This window comes from Danio rerio, chromosome 7 (assembly GCF_049306965.1).
Source record: "Danio rerio strain Tuebingen ecotype United States chromosome 7, GRCz12tu, whole genome shotgun sequence".
Lineage (NCBI taxonomy): Eukaryota > Metazoa > Chordata > Actinopteri > Cypriniformes > Danionidae > Danio > Danio rerio.
Genome location: NC_133182.1, coordinates 6724029 through 6742968, shown reverse-complemented (window position 1 = coordinate 6742968; position 18940 = coordinate 6724029). Strand labels below are relative to the sequence as shown.

Below are 18940 nucleotides of genomic sequence, written 5' to 3'. Positions count from 1 at the left end.
CTACAGCCATAATTCATTTTTTTGAGTGTATAATCATATCAACAATACAAGATGTGCACAAAGCAACCGGGATTAAAAGATCTGTTCAGCTCTCTGTGATCATCTGCCCCTCAAGAGTGAGTTTACAAGTTTAGCATGTTTTAAAAAAGACAGTAAAGTCACTGTAATTCATCAGCACAGCCCCGTGTCAGGGCAATTATAAAAGAAGACACTTCAATCCTGGTTTGTAGACTTAAATCAGGTTAATTTTGTACATTAACATAACAGATATCCATACAGCAGTAGATATTAACGTGTATCTTGTCACATTTGCCATGCAAAACAGTGCAAACTTAAACGTGTGTGTGTGTGTGTATGTATTGTGTGTGACTCATCATTGCAGAAAGGCTTGAATTAACTCCACAACAAAAACATTGATCAAATGGAACGTTCTACTGTAGTAAGGGAGATCTGCTTCATTCTGTCACTGTGCTGTTTATCTGTGTAAAGGCTACACGCATCTGGGAAACACCTCATGCTGCCGGTGCTAGAACCCTTGCTGTCAGTACGCAGAGGAATGATCTGCTCTCTCAATGCTGCAGGTGTAAGAGACGGCTGTGCGGCGCTGTGCTGCCTTTGAGTGCTCTGAGGCGGGGAGAGACCGACGACATCACCCGCAGCATGTTGCGAAGAGTAACAGTAGGAATGGTACAGCACTGACACATGAGAGTCTCTAAAAAATCTCCAGTAACACTTACAAACATTCGCTAGTTGCTTTTTTAAGAATTTGCCGCAAGGGGAGTCTGAAAAGTCGGGGATTGGTTTTGAAAAGAAGTAATAATGTTAAAATCTTACCAGTTATAGACAGTTTTTTCAACATATAATATAAAATGTATAAAAGATCTACATGATCAATTTAGGCTTCTTGGCATTGGTCGGGGGCCCCTAATTCCCACCGTGGCCCCAAGCGGCTGCTTACCTTATTGGTTAAGTCCACACCTGCACACACGCATGTGGGAGCGATGAGCGGGAAGAACCAACCCATTTGCATTAAAGGCACACGCAACAAAAAGCAGCTACCTGACAGCTCCAATTTCCAGATACACAAAGGTCTAATAAATAATCTGATGGGTGTTTTAAGCTGAAACTTTACTAACACATTCTGGAGACACAAAATCTTTAAAAGTGGGTGAAATAGGTGTCCTTTAAAACGAACAGACTGATAACATCTAGAAAACATTATTTTGATTTAATGGGACCTTTAAAATTTGTTTACGCTTGTAAAGCACTGTCGAGTTGCATTTGATATACAGTATGAAAAGTGCCACACAACTAAAATCATCATTATTATTAGTACAGCAGTTCTCACTTAAAACAGTTTGGTTATTTTAACCCAATCCATTGAGTTCATTCATTCATTTTCCTGTCGGCTTAGTCCCTTTATTAATCCGGGGTCGCCACAACGGAGTGAACCGCCAACTTATCCAGCAAGTTTTTATGCAGCGGATGCCCTTCCAGCTGCAACCCATCTCTGGGAAACATCCACGCACACATTCACACACACACTTATACACTACAGACAATTTAGCCTACCCAATTCACCTGTACCGCATGTATTTGGATTGTGGAGGAAACCGGAGTACCCAGAGGAAACCCATGCGAACTCAGGGAGAACATGCAAACTCCACACAGAAACGCCAACCCAGCAACTCGAACCAGCAACCCAGCGACCTTCTTGCTGTGAGGCAACAGCACTGCATACTGCGCCACTGCTTCTCCCCTCCATTGAGTTGTTAAGGTTAACAAGCAATTTGGGTAACAAAATAACTAATTTCTTGGGTTATTTTGCCAAAGGGTGGTTTAACCACTAATACCTCAAATATGTGTAGCATTTCCTCCAAAAAATAAAAAACAAATAAATAAATAAAATAAACCTGTAGAAATGAACACGGAGGTAGAGAAAGCACTTTTATCCATATATAGATTGGCTATTTAGCGAGCGTGTGCATCATCAAATTAAGAGTGCTGGTAAAATGGATATAAAAAACACAGCATGGAGAGGTAATTTGACAAAAAAACAACAACAACTTTATTGCGTTTAAGCTAAAATAAACTTTATAATGCAAAAACAACATCACGTATGTGTAGTAATACAGCTGATTTATCTCAGTTATATCAGCTGACTGTTGAAATTCAAACTGGATGAGTTACTTAAAAATAACCCAACAAAGGCTAAAAATAACCCAACAAAGCACCAAATATTTAACCCAACTGGTTGAGTTACTAATAACCCAATAAAGGTTTAAACTAACCCAACAAAGCACCAAATATTTAACCCAACTGGTTGAGTTATTTAAAAAATAACCCAACAAAGGCTAAAAATAACCCAACAAAGCACCAAATATTAAACCCAACTGGTTGAGTTACTAATAACCCAATAAAGGTTTAAAGTAACCCAACAAAGCACCAAATATTTAACCCAACTGGTTGAGTTATTTAAAAAATAACCCAACAAAGGCTAAAAATAACCCAACAAAGCACCAAATATTTAACCCAACTGGTTGAGTTATTTAAAAAGAAACCCAACAAAGGCTAAAAATAACCCAACAAAGCACCAAATATTTAACCCAACTGGTTGAGTTATTTAAAAAGTAACCCAACAAAGGCTAAAAAATAACCCAACAAAGCACCAAATATTAAACCCAACTGGTTGAGTTACTAATAACCCAATAAAGGTTTAAAGTAACCCAACAAAGCACCAAATATTTAACCCAACTGGTTGAGTTATTTAAAAAATGACCCAACAAAGGCTAAAAATAACCCAACAAAGCACCAAATATTTAACCCAACTGGTTGAGTTATTTAAAAAATAACCCAACAAAGGCTAAAAATAACCCAACAAAGCACCAAATATTTAACCCAACTGGTTGAGTTATTTAAAAAAATAACCCAACAAAGGCTAAAAATAACCCAACAAAGCACCAAATATTAAACCCAACTGGTTGAGTTACTAATAACCCAATAAAGGTTTAAAGTAACCCAACAAAGCACCAAATATTTAACCCAACTGGTTGAGTTATTTAAAAAATAACCCAACAAAGGCTAAAAATAACCCAACAAAGCACCAAATATTTAACCCAACTGGTTGAGTTATTTAAAAAATAACCCAACAAAGGCTAAAAATAACCCAACAAAGCACCAAATATTTAACCCAACTGGTTGAGTTATTTAAAAAGCAACCCAACAAAGGCTAAAAAATAACCCAACAAAGCACCAAATATTAAACCCAACTGGTTGAGTTACTAATAACCCAATAAAGGTTTAAAGTAATCCAACAAAGCACCAAATATTTAACCCAACTGGTTGAGTTATTTAAAAAATGACCCAACAAAAGCTAAAAATAACCCAACAAAGCACCAAATATTTAACCCAACTGGTTGAGTTATTTAAAAAATAACCCAACAAAGGCTAAAAATAACCCAACAAAGCACCAAATATTTAACCCAACTGGTTGAGTTATTTAAAAAATAACCCAACAAAGGCTAAAAATAACCCAACAAAGCACCAAATATTTAACCCAACTGGTTGAGTTATTTAAAAAGTAACCCAACAAAGGCTAAAAATAACCCAACAAAGCACCAAATATTTAACCCAACTGGTTGAGTTACTAATAACCCAATAAAGGTTTAAAGTAACCCAACAAAGCACCAAATATTTAACCCAACTGGTTGAGTTATTTAAAAAATGACCCAACAAAGGCTAAAAATAACCCAACAAAGCACCAAATATTAAACCCAACTGGTTGAGTTACTAATAACCCAATAAAGGTTCACAGTAACCCAACAAAGCACCAAATATTTTCAACTCAACTATTGGGTTCAATAAATAACCCAACGTTTTTTTTAGTGAAGTAATATACATCTAAGGATGCTTTATGACATTTTCAGATGATCAAACCGCAGCTTGGAGAGATAACATCAAAGTTTATTACTGCAGGAGACACCGCAGCGCATCTCTGATCATTCTGCAGGACTAAGACTGATAATGTTCCTGATAATGCTGACAGCCAAAAGACTAAAATGAAAGATACTTTTGTTGTTGGAGAGAAAGAGAGAGAGAAATGTACAGTAGTGTATTATATTCTATTTATTTTCCCACCAGTGGCGATATACAGCCATATTGCACTGCTACTAGTGTGAAATTGCGTTCATACAACAGTTTGATGGCATAATCGTGTATAATAATTATACACACACACACACACACACACACATACCTACATACATATATATATATATATATATATATATATATATATATATATATATATATATATATATATATATATATATATATATATATTAGGGCTGTCAAAATTAGAGCAACATCTATGCTGTGAAGTGGACCAGTCCCTCCTGCAGCAAAACAGCCCCACAACATGATGCTGCCGCCCCCATACTGCACAGTTGGGATGGTGTTCCTAGGCTTGTAAGCTTTCCCCTTTGTCCTCCAAATGTATCACTGGTCATCATGGCCATTATTTTCTCAGTGTAATTCAGCAAATTGTAATCTGGCTTTGTTGTTGATTCTGACTTGTTGATTTTTCCATGTTGTCACAGAGTAAGCGGTGTGTTTGAGGTTTTCCTTAAATACTATTCTACAGTTGTGCCTCCAATTAATCAAATGTTGTCAATTAGCCAATCAGAATCTTCCAAGACCTTGACACCATCATCTGAGCTTCTTCAGAGGCAGAATAACCTTATTGTGTGTGAACTTGACTTTCAAGAAAACTTATAACAATCTCAAAAAATTTCTCTCTCATTATTCTGCAATTAAGCAGAACAGAAACACATTTGACAATCATAACTTACCTAAAAGAGAAAACGTTTAGCCACATTAACATCTGACTCTTTTTTTAAAATGATTATGTGCCTTTTTATACAGTGTGTGTAAACTTCTGGTGTCAGCTGTATGTATGCTCATTTTGAATCAGACAATTCCACTGAATTCAGCTCGATCGTGAAAGGTTTATACTTATCAGCATCAGAGACATCAGACCTTTCCTAACAAATCATGCTGGACAACTTTTAATTCAAGCTTTGCTCATTTCAAGGCTGGATTACTGCAACACTCCTCTAGCTGGACTCTCATCCTGCACCCTTAAGCCTCTACAGTTGTCCAGAACGCTGCGGCTCATCTGGTCTTTAATGAGAGCCCATGTAACACCTGTCTTTATCTCTCTGCATTGGTTACCGGTTGAAGCTCGAATCAAGTTCAAATCACTGATGTTTGCTAACAGAACATCCACTGGCACTGCCTCTTACCTCCACCTGTTCCTGAAGGTCTACATCCCTCCAAAAGCCTGCGGTCGGGGAGGGAACACCACCTTATGGTGTCATCTCAAAGAGGCTACAAGTCACTTTCCAGAACCTTTTTATTCACTGTTCCTCTGTGGTGGAATGATCTTCCCATTCCCACACGGACTGCAGATTCACTGGTGTCATTCAAGCAACAACTAAACAATTCAAAACCAGGACCCTCTCTTCTCTACTACACTACTCGACATGACATCCCCAAAACATTATGCAATTCTGGATGCGCCTCACACAGGTGAGTGAGCTTGACAAACCACCTGTAGAAATCACACTCTTTCATCTCTCTGACACTTTAACTCTTGCACCAGTTTTGCACATCTTACAAAGATGTTAAGGACAGGATGACCAACAACTTTCTTCTCTTAAATTCAGACAAAACAGAATGATTACTTATTGGGCCTAAATCTTGTACAAAGCAGATCTCACAACTCAATCTACAATTAGAGGGATACGAAGTTAGCATTAGTTCTACTATAAAAGATCTGGGTGTCATATGAGACAGCAATTTAACTTTTGAAAATCATATATCCCACGTCACAAAAACTGCCTTCTTTCATCTGAGAAACATGGCTAAGTTACGATGTATGCTATCCATCTCAGAAGCAGAAAAGCTAGTCCATGCTTCATGACCTCTAGGCTGGATTACTGTAATGCTCTGTTTGCTGGCTGCCCAGCATCCTCTATTAACAAACTTCAGCTTGTATAAAATGCAGCTGCCACACACACATGCACGTGAAAAACTTGGTTTCGTTCGTACATCATGGCGAAACACGTAATGACTCGGTATCAAGGCGACTCGTTTGAAGCACTATGAGTCGACTCTTTTATAGATGAATCAACAGTTTTAAACACTGTACACTAACAGATTCAATCCTTAGCTGGATACTTCACTTCACTTAGAGCTGTTACACACTACATGGAGGGAAATTTTCAAAAACCCATAATATGGGCTCTTTAAACAAACAGCAACTATCTAGAAACTTCAAGCAATGTTTACGTCCATATATTCACCATATACCGACTTTTCTGTTGTACGTTCATTTTATAAATGAAGCCAGTGTCTTCACAATATATAAAGCGCTACAGAAATAGCGATGGAGAAGAACGGCGCCTCATTAAAAAGCCAAGCAGTTTCAACACTACCTTATTCTCAATGATATCAACAGCCAGATGCTTGGCCTTTTGGCTAGTCCATGCTTTCATGACCTCTAGGCTGGATTACTGTAATGCTCTGTTTGCTGGCTGCCCAGCATCCTCTATTAACGAACTTCAGCTTGATAAAATGCAGCAGCCAGAGTTCTTACCAGGTCTAGAAAATGTGATCATATCACCCTAATGTTATCCTCCTTACACTGGCTGCCTGTTAAGTTTCATATTGAATTTAAAATATTACTTCTCACCTATACAGCTTTGAATAATCTAGCTCCTGTTTATCTAACCAACCTTCTGTCTCGCTACAATCCAACTCGCTCTTTAAGATCTCAAAACCCAGGGCTTCTGGTAGTACCTAGAATAGCAAAGTAGAGTAAAGGAGGTCAAGCCTTCTCATTTATGGCTCCTAAACTCTGGAATAGCCTTCCTGATAACACACTCAAACACACTCTCCCAGTTCAACACTAGATTAAAGACCTTTCTTACTTTCTTACAATCACTCCATATCTATAAACAAAAACATTATGCATTGATGACACGTGCCTCATTTGGGTGAGTGGGTTTGAAGAAACACTCTTCTCTCTCTCCCCCCTTTCTTACCCCTTTGTCCAGTTTTTTATCAGGTTACTCACTTTACCTCAATAAACTCCCCACTGGAAGGGTTTCAGGGCAAGTACGATGGATACAACTCGAGCCACTGCTGAACTTTTATTGCGTACACATACACAATGTTCATCCACAATGCTTAACGTTACACTTGTCTGTCAAACTTCGACGTCCTTCCTTGTTTAATAACAGTCGTTAGTAGCTAGTAACTAGTAGCTGGCAGCTAGCTAGGTTATAAACCGGCAAGCGTACCGGCCCCGAACAATAACTGACTGAGAGAGAATGAAAATGAAACTTGCGTCTTAAATTATACACAGACACAACCTATCGGCTAGAAACGGTAATACACATCTCCATAATCTATCAGAACTATGATAGTTATGAAAATACAACATAAATGTGCCTGCATTTAAACTTACAATTCAAATATACATAACTATATTTGTTCTTCAAATACTCTGATACATAATAACATCTATCTCTAAAAATAAACATATTATAAACAATAGTGACACATACTGGAAAGTCCTACATCCTTACTCTAGCACTTTATTCTCTGAGGTTAAACAGTTCATTTCTTTAATTAGATCCAAGTCTTTCTCATGAATTAATGAACAGATGTGCTGAAAACTCAATGAATCGTATCGGCCGCTGCAGACAGCTAATCTTAAAGTCAAAGTCAGCTGTATTGTCAATTCAACCACATGTACAGGACATATAGAGAATCGAAATTATGCTACTCTCAGACCCTATAGATGCCTAACATATAATATTAATACAAAAAGTAGAGTTTTAAGAAAGAATTTACAATATACGCTAATGTTTCTACCTATGCTAATACACTTCCTGGGAACGGTTAATGTGACTTTCCATTTTATATAGTTCCTTTTACAGCATCGATGTTGTAATGCGTTTAAAATACAATTAGTGAAATAGACCTGGGTATTTATTTAGCTGCTCAAGCGTAAAACGAGACAAAAAGCCGTTTACATGCACGTCAGAATCGGCAGGCTAGCTCCATTGAATGTACTGGTGTAAAATAAATGCTCATATCCCAGCGACTCCCGTATGAATCGTCCAGTGATTCATTTGTTCCCAAACCCCTCCTTAGCGCGAAGCTAATCTGCGCTGATTGGACCGATGACAGTCTGTCGCGATTGGTCGACTGCCTTCAGTGAGAGAGTGAAATGCCCAACAGCTAATCAGCAATATGAAAAGTAATCACAGTTCATACACGCTCGATAGTGTAGGCGTGGATTTTAGCTGCCAGTGGGTGAATGTAAATAATGGACTTGAAAATACAGACGACTATCTATTTTATTGAGCAAAAACAGTTGAGGAGATCTCCTAGCTTGTCTCTGCTCTTTTCACAGACACACACACACATATTGCACACTTAACCCTGCTCCGGACAACAGCGCGCGCACACACACACACGCACGTGCACGTGAATAACTTGGTTTCGTTCGTACGTCATGGCGAAACACCTAATGACTCGGTATCAAGGCGACTCGTTTGAAGCACTATGAGTCGACTCTTTTATAGATGAATCAACAGTTTTAAACACTGTACACTAACAGATTTAAGCCTTAGCTGGATACTTCACTTCACTTAGAGCTGTGTTACACACTACATGGAAGGGCATGTTCAAAAACCCATAATATGGGCTCTTTAAACAAACAGCAACTATCTAGAAACTTCAAGCAATGTTTACGTCCATATATTCACCATATACCGACTTTTCTGTTGTACGGTCATTTTATAAATGAAGCCAGTGTTTCAAAGTGTCTTCACAATATATAAAGCGCTACAGAAATAGCGATGGAGAAGAACGGCGCCTCATTAAAAAGCCAAGCAGATTCAACACTACCTTATTCTCAATGATATCAACAGCCAGATGCTTGGCCTTCTGGAAACCGAGGCGTCCTTCAGGGATCAACACCTCCTCTTTTAGGAGCCCGATCTGAAAGTAGACATGTATGGGCTCTGAAGCCATCGATTCGGGCCCGACGGTCAACTGAGAGAAAGAGCCTTAAAGAAAAAGAGAGATGACATAACATCAGAACAAACGGCAAACTCACATCAATCACATCATCAATCAGTTTATTAATGAGTCAATAACCAAGCTGATATCATCATCCTCATCATCCCACAGTCACTCAGAGCAGGACGAATGGCCCATCTTCATAACCGAAACTAGCTTTAGGCATGCATACATACATACATATAGGTGAAGATTATAACCTAACACACTGAAGTGATCCAAAAGAGGAACTTACCAGAGACGAAACTGCTGATGTCAAAGCTTTTTGGGCGGTGGTTTGAGTTGGCCGCCATTTTCTTCACATCGGTGACTTTGAGCGAGCATAAAGGAGCCTGTTTTGAGAGGCTTCTGCCGCTGATCTCTGGTTTCCTTGTGCGAGTGTTTCAAAGACAGGAAGTTGAGACTCAAACTACAGCGTTTTGTGTGTGTGTGTCGATCTGCCCACCAACTGAACACAAATCTAACACCTCTGACGTTATCTGATCAACCGCTGCAGTCTCACAGCAAATATGGTGCTTCAGGAAGGATATACTTTATTTTCTTAGCACATGGGCTACTTATAGATCAATGCTTGCTGAATCACTTAACTTAGCTAAGATTCAACATACATACACACACATATACATAAAGTCTAGAACTTATTAATAAAGTCATCTGGAACGGCAAAGAAAGCGGTCTTGCAGGACTTCCAGAGTTCATCAAGATTGTTTGGATTCATCTTCAACGCCTCTCCCTTCATCTTACCCCAGACGTGCTCAATAATGTTCATGTCTGGTGACTGTGCTGGCCAATCCTGGAGCACCTTGACCTTCTTTGCTTTCAGGAACTTTGATGTGGAGGCTGAAGTATGAGGAGGAGCGCTGTCCTGCTGGAAAGTTTGCCCTCTTCTGTGGTTTGTAATGTAATGAGCAGCACTAATGTCTTTGATACCTCAGGCTGTTGATGCTACCATCCACTCTGAACTCTCGCACACCCCCATACTGAATGTACCAGGATTTCTCCTTCACCAAACTTGACCGATTTCTATGTGAATCTCGGGTCCACAAAAAAAAAAAAAAGAGTTTGGACAATATAAAGGAATTTAACTTGTTAGTTTCTACAAATTTAACTGGATTGAATGTGAAAAAAATATTAAGTTGTCCAAAAAAAAAACAACTTTAAAAATCGAGTAGTTTTAGCAAGCGTAATGTTTCGAGTGCAGTTGAAGCCAAGATTATTCGCCTTCCTGTGAAATTTGTATTCCTTTATTAGGTACTTTATTATTAGGTACACCTGTCTAACTGCTCGTTACCGCAAATGTCTAATCAGCCAATCACATGGCAGCAACTCAGTGCATTTAGGCATATAGACATGGGCAAGACGATCTGCTGCAGTTCAAATTGAGCATCAGAATGGAGAAGAAGGGGGATTTAAGTGACTTTGAACGTGACAGTTGTTGGTGCCAGACGGGCTGGTCTGAATATTTCAGAAACTGCTGATCTACCGGGATTTTCATGCACAATGGTTAACGGAGAATGGTCTGAAAAAGAGAAAATATGCAGTAACGGCAGTTGTTGGTGCCAGAGGTCAGAGGAGAATGGCCAGACTGGTTCCAGCTGATAGAAAGGCAACAGTAACAAAAGCATCTCTGACCACACAACACGTCCAACCTTGAGACAGATGGGCTACAGCAGCAGAAGACCACACCGGGTGCCACTCCTGTCAGCTAAGAACAGGAAACTGAGGCTACAATTCACACAGACTCACCAAAACTAGACAATAGATTGGAGAAACGTTGCCTGGTCTGATGAGTCTCCATTTCTGCTGCAACATTTGGATGGTCGGGTCAGAATTTGGCATCAACAACATGAAAGCATGGATCCATCCTGCCTTGTATTAATGGTTCAGACTGGTGGTGGTGGTGTGATAGTGTGGGGAATATTTTCGTGGCACACTTTGGGTTAGTACACCATTAGTACCAATTGAGCATTATGTCAACGCCACAGCCTACCAGAGTAATGTTGCTTACCATGTCCATTCCTTTATGACCACAGTGTACTCATCTTCTGATGGCTACTTCCAGCAGGATAACGCACCATGTCATAAAGCATGAATCATCTCACACTGGTTTCCTGAACATGACAATGAGTTCACTGTACTCAAATGGCCTCCACACTCAACAGATCTCAATCCAATTGAGCACCTTTAGGATGTGGTGAAACGGGTGATTCACAACATGGATGTGCAGCCGACAAATCTACAGGAACCGCGTGACGCCATCATGTCAATATGCAGCAAAGTCTCTGAGGAATATTTCCAGTACCTCGTTAAATCTATGTCACGGAGGATTAAGACAGTCCTGAAGGCAAAAAGGGGTCCAACATGGTACTAGTAAGGTGTACCTATTAAAGTGGCCGCTGGGTGTATGTCTCTGAAGAGTCTCGAACCACAAAAGCTTGAGACATTTTCTTTGACTGCCAAACATTCACGTAGGCTAATAAAGACACACACACATGTATACAGTTTGGTTTGTTTATTCCGAACCTTTTATTAAAACACATATGAGGTTGTTGGCCCCTTCACTGAGGAAAAACTGAATCTGAATAGCTGTGAGCTGTGATTCCCTTCATAACTGATCTGAGGACAGCATGTTTCTTCTACAGCGCGGCTATTTCTGATTATACCACCGGGGGGCGCTGTTCCGAGATCAGTGCTGAGGGGAAAGCTGTATATCTGTAGCACAATCTAACGAGTGACGTATAGGTTAATAACAGCGGTGTAAAAACTAGAGAAAGGCAACACAAATCATCAGATTTCATGACAAACAGGACAGGCAAAGGTGGATTCACATTCATATGTGGTGTAAACACGGCATTATTATTACAAACTACACACCTGCACGTGCTAGAAGCATGAGGAGAAAACACAAGCGCGTATGTCTGTGTGTGTGTGTGTGTGTGTGTGTTTGTAAAGTCAAAAATCTGTATTTTACAATCATTAAGTGACATTCGTACCCATATATCATTGTTCCAACATTCATTTCTCCTGGAGTATTTAATCACATTGAGCTAGAATCGTTCAATTTGCGTTCAGCGTAATAAAACGCAAACATTAGCATGAATTAGCATTGGTAAGCTTGTTATACATTCGCTCTGAGAAAATCTCTAAAAAAGTAAAACGTTTAACATTTCACCTCAAAATAGAAGAAAAGAACTAAATTTAATTGGAGAATTACATAAAATTACTAATATTTTGTTTAGATTATTAACTTTTAATATGTTTAGCGTCTTAACTGTGACATTCTGAACTGTTAAACTCACATTACTGTCTGAAATTTCAGACACAATGTGAAATAAATTCATTTATTTTCAGCAGCATGTAGAAAAGTAATGCTACTTTAGCATTCCAGTGTTTTAGGTGAACTGCAATGCAAACAATAGCCTAATGTTCATAATAGCTTATGATTTGAGGTGAAATATTTAACTTTTTTTTCATGAGATTTGCCCACTTTGTATGGCTGGATCCAGCTAGTGTTTTCTGTCAAAAAAAACATTGAAAAATCACCCACATCTTATGCAATGCTGGGGAAAAATGGTAACAGATTCACATAAAGGTGCAAACTTTCTTACACATACATGTATTGTACACACAGACGTACTTATAAGGATATTTAATAAGCTGTTTTTCACATGAAGTGGACAAAAGATAAAACAAAAACGAGAGGATTCGTCTCATTTCAGACACGGCTATGATTCATATGGTGATCCAGAAATATTCCAGCAACTAGAAAATCATATAAAATGAAAACACATATTGTAAACCGACGGGAAATTAGAGTTTTATATATGCTTGACCTTTCACCTCAGCAGATCTTTGACGAAAGACAGTCAAATAAACAATGCACTGTTGAATTAAGAATTTGCATCAAATAATAAATAGGAGCTCAAGGTAAATCATGAGATTGTAAAGCAGAATCCTTCATCGTATAGGCTTTCCAGTCGCTCCAGGGGACAGATGTCGAGCTACAGTGTAAACACAATCCTTGTGCGCTAATTTCATGAAACAAAAAGACCTTAAATAATTTATCATTATATACATAAAACTCAGAAGGCAAACGTGAGGTTTGTACCAGTCAGTGACCTCTGACCTGTTGTATGTATGTAGTTTTCACAAGTGAATTCGCAGTATCATCTTCCACGCTTGGTGAGGTCGCTTTGTGAATTGAGTTTGCGTTTACGATTATATTTATATGTGAACTTTCGTCCATCCCAGCGAAAACGTATGCTTCGTACAGACAGTATTATTTGATCGTTGTATGCTAAACTACGTGACGTTGATGCCATGCTATGACATAACTTGACCACTAGATGTCTCTGGAGTTTGTGGTATAGTAAATGGTAGCGTGCTACGTTTATGTTTGTTTTACGTTTGCATTCGTCGAGTGTCGCTAACGGCAAAAGCAGAGAGACGTAGGCCAGGTTTTCGCAAGCGATGTGAAACTAAAAGATGAATTTTTTCTTTTTCTTAGGAAACGTTTTTTTGAGTGAGGATCATTTTTTAATAATATTTTCGATTCAAGTAGGTAGCAAACAGCACTTTCCCCACGTCCAGGTGTGGTTTTTCTAACTGATCAGAGAGTTGCGTCTGGTCAGGTCCACATTACTAGCGCTCAGTCCTCTGGATTCTGACAGACTGTTGTTAGATTCCTGAAAACACACACAGACAATTTAATGTTACATAATACAATAATACAAAAAGCATACATTTCAGGTGCTTTCACTTCTGTAGATCGATTGTTTTGTTCTGAAACAAGGATTAAAATTATTTGGATATTGCGTTTTGTGCTTGCTGTGGTTCACTTTTACATGGCAAAGTTTCTAAACAGACAAAAATACTTCAAACATGTCTTGTGCGAGTAATCTCTCCTCACATTGGTCAGAGTTCCACTGTTTATTTGTTTATGAGTCCTGCTCAGCTAATCATTCATTTATGTCATTTTCTTCCGCTTATTCCGGGGGCAGTTTGCGGGGGCAGCAGTTTCAGGAGAGAACCCCAGACTTCCCTCTCCTTAGACACTTCCTCCAGCTCCTCCGGGGGGATTTCGAGGCATTCCCAGGCCAGCCGAGAGACTTAGTCCCTCCAGCGTGGACTGGGTCTTCCCTGGGGCCTCCTCCTGGTGGGATATACCTAGAATACCTCCCTAGGTAAGATTCCAGGTGGCATCCGAAACAGATGCCTGAGCCACCTCAGCTGACTTCTCTCAATGTGGAGGGGCAGCAGCTCTACTACGATCTCATCTCAGGTGACAGAGCTTCTCGAAGGAATCAGAGATCTTGTCCTTTTGGTCATGACCATAGGTGAGAGTAGGAACGTAGATTGACCGGTAAATCGCGAGCTTTGCCTTTCGGCTCAGCTCCTTCTTCACCACAATGGACTGATACATTGACCTTGTTTCTGCTACCACTGCACCAATCCACCTGTCAATCTCATGTTCCAACCTTCCCTCATTCGTGAACAAAACCCCAAGATATTTGAACTCCTCCATCTGGGGGGTAAGGACTTTCCTCCAACCTGGAGATGGCAAACCACCTTTTTTTTCGGTGGAGCACCATGGCCTTGGACATGGAGGTGCTGATTCTCTTTCCAGTGTTGTTATATTCATTTATGACGATGAGCAACAAGGCGTTAAGCAAAAAGGTGCACTTTAATTTTGAATAGTGACACCTGTAGACATCGTCACCAAATATAAATCGGAAATAAGACCTTTATGCCTATAATGCACAATTCTATGTACTGTACGCCGACATTTAGCACCGACATGTAGAGGTCTGCATTACCTACCAGATTTCTTTCAGCGCAGGAATAAATTTCCGAATAAAGCGCGGGAGCAGTCGGTAACTGATGTAATTTTGGACGAGAGCGGGCGTTCTAACAATATCGCTCTCGACTCCAGAGCGAGCGTGCACATGTGTGAATGAGACAGCGTGGTGCTGCGTTAAGCTTGTTTGTTGCTGTCTGTGTGCGTTTGTTTGGATGGGCGCGGCGGGTAGAAAAAGGGAGCGGGTTGGGCAGCGGGACAACGAATGCTGAACATAATTGGGAGCGGTCGGGTTCAGACTAAAACCTGGCGTGGGAGCGGGATTCAAAATTGTCCCGCGCAGATCTCTACCGAAGTGCTCACGGCGACTCGAGTTCAATTCCTAGCTCGGGGTCCTTTGTCAATCCTTCCACTTTCTCTGCTCCCAATGCTTTTTTAAACTAGCCTAAAGCACCATCCGCTTTTTTAAAACTAGCATTACAAACTAGCCCAGAGGACTATCTGCGGTCACGTCTGCTGTTGAAAACTAGCTTTAAAGAATAGCCTAGAGCATCATTGACTGTTAAAAACTAGCCTAGAGTGTCGTCTACTGTTAAAAACTAGCCTAAATCTCTACTGTCCCTTCATAATAAAAGTTTTTTTTTTTAAACTAAAAATAATTATAAAAAAAAAACAGCTTTCCGTAATAGTTCAGCATGCTTTCACTTTGGTATTTGACATAAAACATTTACTGGTGGCAATGACATCCTGCCCTACACATAATTCGCTCTTCATATAGTCGTATTGCTATTACATAATCATTTTACACTGTGATATAGTCTTCGTTGGATGGCATTGTTTTCTCACTACAATCGATCCGCTCCAAAGTTCAATTCAACCAAGCCGAGATGACCTCATTCAGGCGATTTCGAATTGACTGTTTGGCGTGAATTTGAACACGACTGTGGGATTCACATATGCCCAAACCAACCGAGATAAGGGAACAAAAGCGCCAGGTCTCAAAACAAACATCTACAGTAGGAGTGAAAGCACCCTTAAACAGCATGTCACAACAACTGAGATTTAAAGTCAGCACAAAATCATAATGCATAATCGTAAACAATACAATGGTGTGTTATAATGACCTATTATATGGCTGTCTGTAATACTTGATTCTGATTGGTTAGTTGCAAATCCAAGGTATGTTATTCTCAGATAACATCGAATGAATAACACTAAGGCTCATCTGGGAACTGACAAATCACCTTGACCATCAGTGAACACATTCACATACATATACTTCCATCCACATTTATATGTATCTGCTTGTCTGTAACCATATGTTTTTGACTGTTATGCACCGTCTTAAGTTAAATAATATATAGGTTGGTAAATGCTTTATCAGACAGTTTGGTTTCTGTCAGCTTTGTGTTTTAGGTCTGTTTGTCTTCATCTTGTGTCTGAATAATGCTCAGGTTAGTGTATACTCCATCAGCTCTTTTAGTTTCTGTCAGCTTTGTGTTTTAGGTCTGTTTGGCGCCATCTTGTGTCTGAATAATGTGCAGGTTAGTGTATCAGGGTATCTGCACATTTTTTAACAGAAAATTTAAGACCTTTTAAGACCTTTTTAAGTCCTCTAAAATGAAAATTTAAGACTTTACCTAAAAAAAAAAAAACAGGAAAATGTTCAGTGTGAACACAGAATGATGTGGTGAAGTATGGCGGCAAATCAATGGCAATATAAATCGAGCGCAGCGGTGATGTTTGCGCGCGAGGAGAAGTGAACCGTGAGCAGATTACTTGGTTGACTTGGTTTACTTGTTATCTCTAACGCTATTGGCTACTGTGCCTTTCCGGAAGTTAGCCGGGATTGGACGCAAGTTAAAAGATCACGCCGTTAAATATATATACAATTTGCAAGTCATAATCATAAGAAACTTTCTGAGAACTTTATGAACTTTATGAGGATTCAATCTCGAGAAACAGTCAAATAATATCCAAAATAATGACTTGCATTCTTGTAACATGACTTTCTGAACCCATTTGATTTGTCCGTGCAGCACTTGTCTGGTTTGTTGTATTTTACTTCATTATTAACCACAACAGCAGTGCTCATTATTACACTTGGGGATGATCTTTCTAGGAAATATTGTCTTCAGAAGAGTTTATTTGCGTTTTAGATCTTTATAGATAATTATAATTAATTTATCTTTATAGATAATTGTTAACATTGTTTGTAATATAGATCAGTGTAATATATATATATATATATATATATATTATATATATTTTTCAATCTCATTTTTAGTTAATGATTGAATAACCTGCATATAAAGACTTCAATCAAAAATGATTAGCCCAATTAAACATAAAAAATACAGTGAAAGACATTCAGATGGGTTTTTATCGCCACCTATTGAGCAACAATTTAATTTCTACAATCTTCGTTTGGCTTTATTCACTATCCATTACATCATTCCACTTCAGAGGCATACAAATACTACTTTCTATACGACAGGCCCACATCTTAAAGGTCACATATGCAGTTGAAGTCAAAATTAGTAGCCCACTTTTTTCTTGTTTTATTTCGGCAAGAATAAAAGCTGTTTTAATTTTTTAAAACCCATTTTAAGGTCCATATTATTACCCTCTTTAACCTATTTATTTTTTTTCGAAAGTCTACAGAACAAACCATCGTTATACAATAACTTGCCCAATTACCCTGCCTAGTTAACTTAGTTAAGCCTTTAAATGTCACTTTAAGCTGTATAGAAGTGTCTTGAAGAATATCTAGTCTAATATTATTTACTGTCATCATGGCAAAGATAAAATAAATCAGTTATTAGAAATGAGTTATTAAAACTATAATGTTTAGAAATGTGTTGAAAAAAAATCTTCTCTCCGTTAAATAAAAATTAGGATAAAAATAAACAGGGGGCTATTAATTCAGGCGGGCTAATAATTCTGACTTTAACTGTATAGTGGAATAACAGACTAATGGCAATATATTTACTATAAACCTTTGTACTTTATGCACTGCATGCATGTATAGCCTATTTTGTATACTATTGTCCATCCAATTTATTCTGACTTGTTCTTCACAGAAAATGAGTCAAGGACAATGAATCTTAGAAAAAAAAAAGATTTTTGTAAATTTGAACACGTTTGGTTTGAGTTCAGTTGAAATGTAGGTGCTAAACTTCATCAAATGGTTCAAAACACATTTAAAGTCTGAATTATTCGTCCTGATTTAATAGCCCATGTATATTTTCCCCAATTTCTGTTTAATGGAGAGATCTTTTGCCACATGGTATAACTCTCTCTTTCTCCCCCAAGTAATAAAGTTTGTTACAGAAATATATCTCATTATTTTGATATGTCATTATATGACTTGGTCATGATGGTAAGAATAGGCATTATTATGAGATTAATTATTACAAAAAATATCTCATTATTGAAAGTAAGTCCCCATCTATTATTACTGAGAAAGTAAGTCTATGTTTCACACTGTGACATTATGATAAGATTTCCTATATAATTTTATTTAACGGGGAAACTAGCTTACCTGCGTCCAATCCCGGCTAACTTCTGGAAAGGTAGAGTAGCCAATAGCGTTAGAGATAACAAGAAAACCAAGTCCCGCCCTAGGACTCACAAAAATCCATACTGTTTCGCGCGAGCAGAGAGAAGAACCAGCGAGCGAGCGGAGAGAACTGATCGCGCGCGCGCTGTAGGCATGACCTCGCTCGCGAGAGCGTACATCGTGCGCACAGATGATAATGTGCGCGCGCGGGACTTGTTTTCTCGCGCTGGATCAGTTGAGCGCGCGCGTGAAGATCCCCTGTGCGCTCGCGAGCTGTAATTTTCTCGCGTGTAGACCTGTAATCTGCTCACGGTTCACTTCTCCTCACGCGCAAACATCACCGCTGCGCTCGATTTATATTGGCATTGATTTGCCGCCATAAGACGAGTCGGACATGATATTTAAGATCCCACATGAAATTTAAG

At 38.9% G+C, this 18940-nt stretch overlaps 2 protein-coding genes across 8 annotated transcripts in view; both read right to left on the bottom strand.

The window, feature by feature from the left end:
* Positions 1-10200, bottom strand: part of prkd4 (protein kinase D4) — a 60688-nt gene extending 50488 nt beyond the window's left edge. The window contains exons 1-2 of one of the 4 annotated variants that reach the window (XR_012382478.1): positions 9392-10200; positions 8983-9143 (exon numbers count right to left, since the gene is read on the bottom strand). Coding sequence is in view for 1 of the 4 variants with exons in the window: in XM_073906873.1 (XP_073762974.1) it covers positions 8983-9108 (126 nt within the window). In the remaining 3 variants the exon portion in view is untranslated. 4 annotated transcript variants of the gene reach the window in all.
* Positions 10201-11653: 1453 nt separating this feature from the next.
* The window catches only part of klc2 (kinesin light chain 2), a 35340-nt gene continuing 28053 nt past the window's right edge, over positions 11654-18940 (bottom strand). Inside the window, exon 14 of one of the 4 annotated variants that reach the window (XM_073906823.1) lies at positions 11654-13841. In XM_073906823.1, the coding sequence (XP_073762924.1) occupies positions 13758-13841 (84 nt within the window). In that variant the 3' untranslated portion in view covers positions 11654-13757. Of the gene's footprint in view, positions 16569-18940 lie in introns of all 4 variants that reach the window. The other 3 variants (XR_012382469.1, XR_012382468.1, NM_001083550.1) reach the window with 3 other exon arrangements.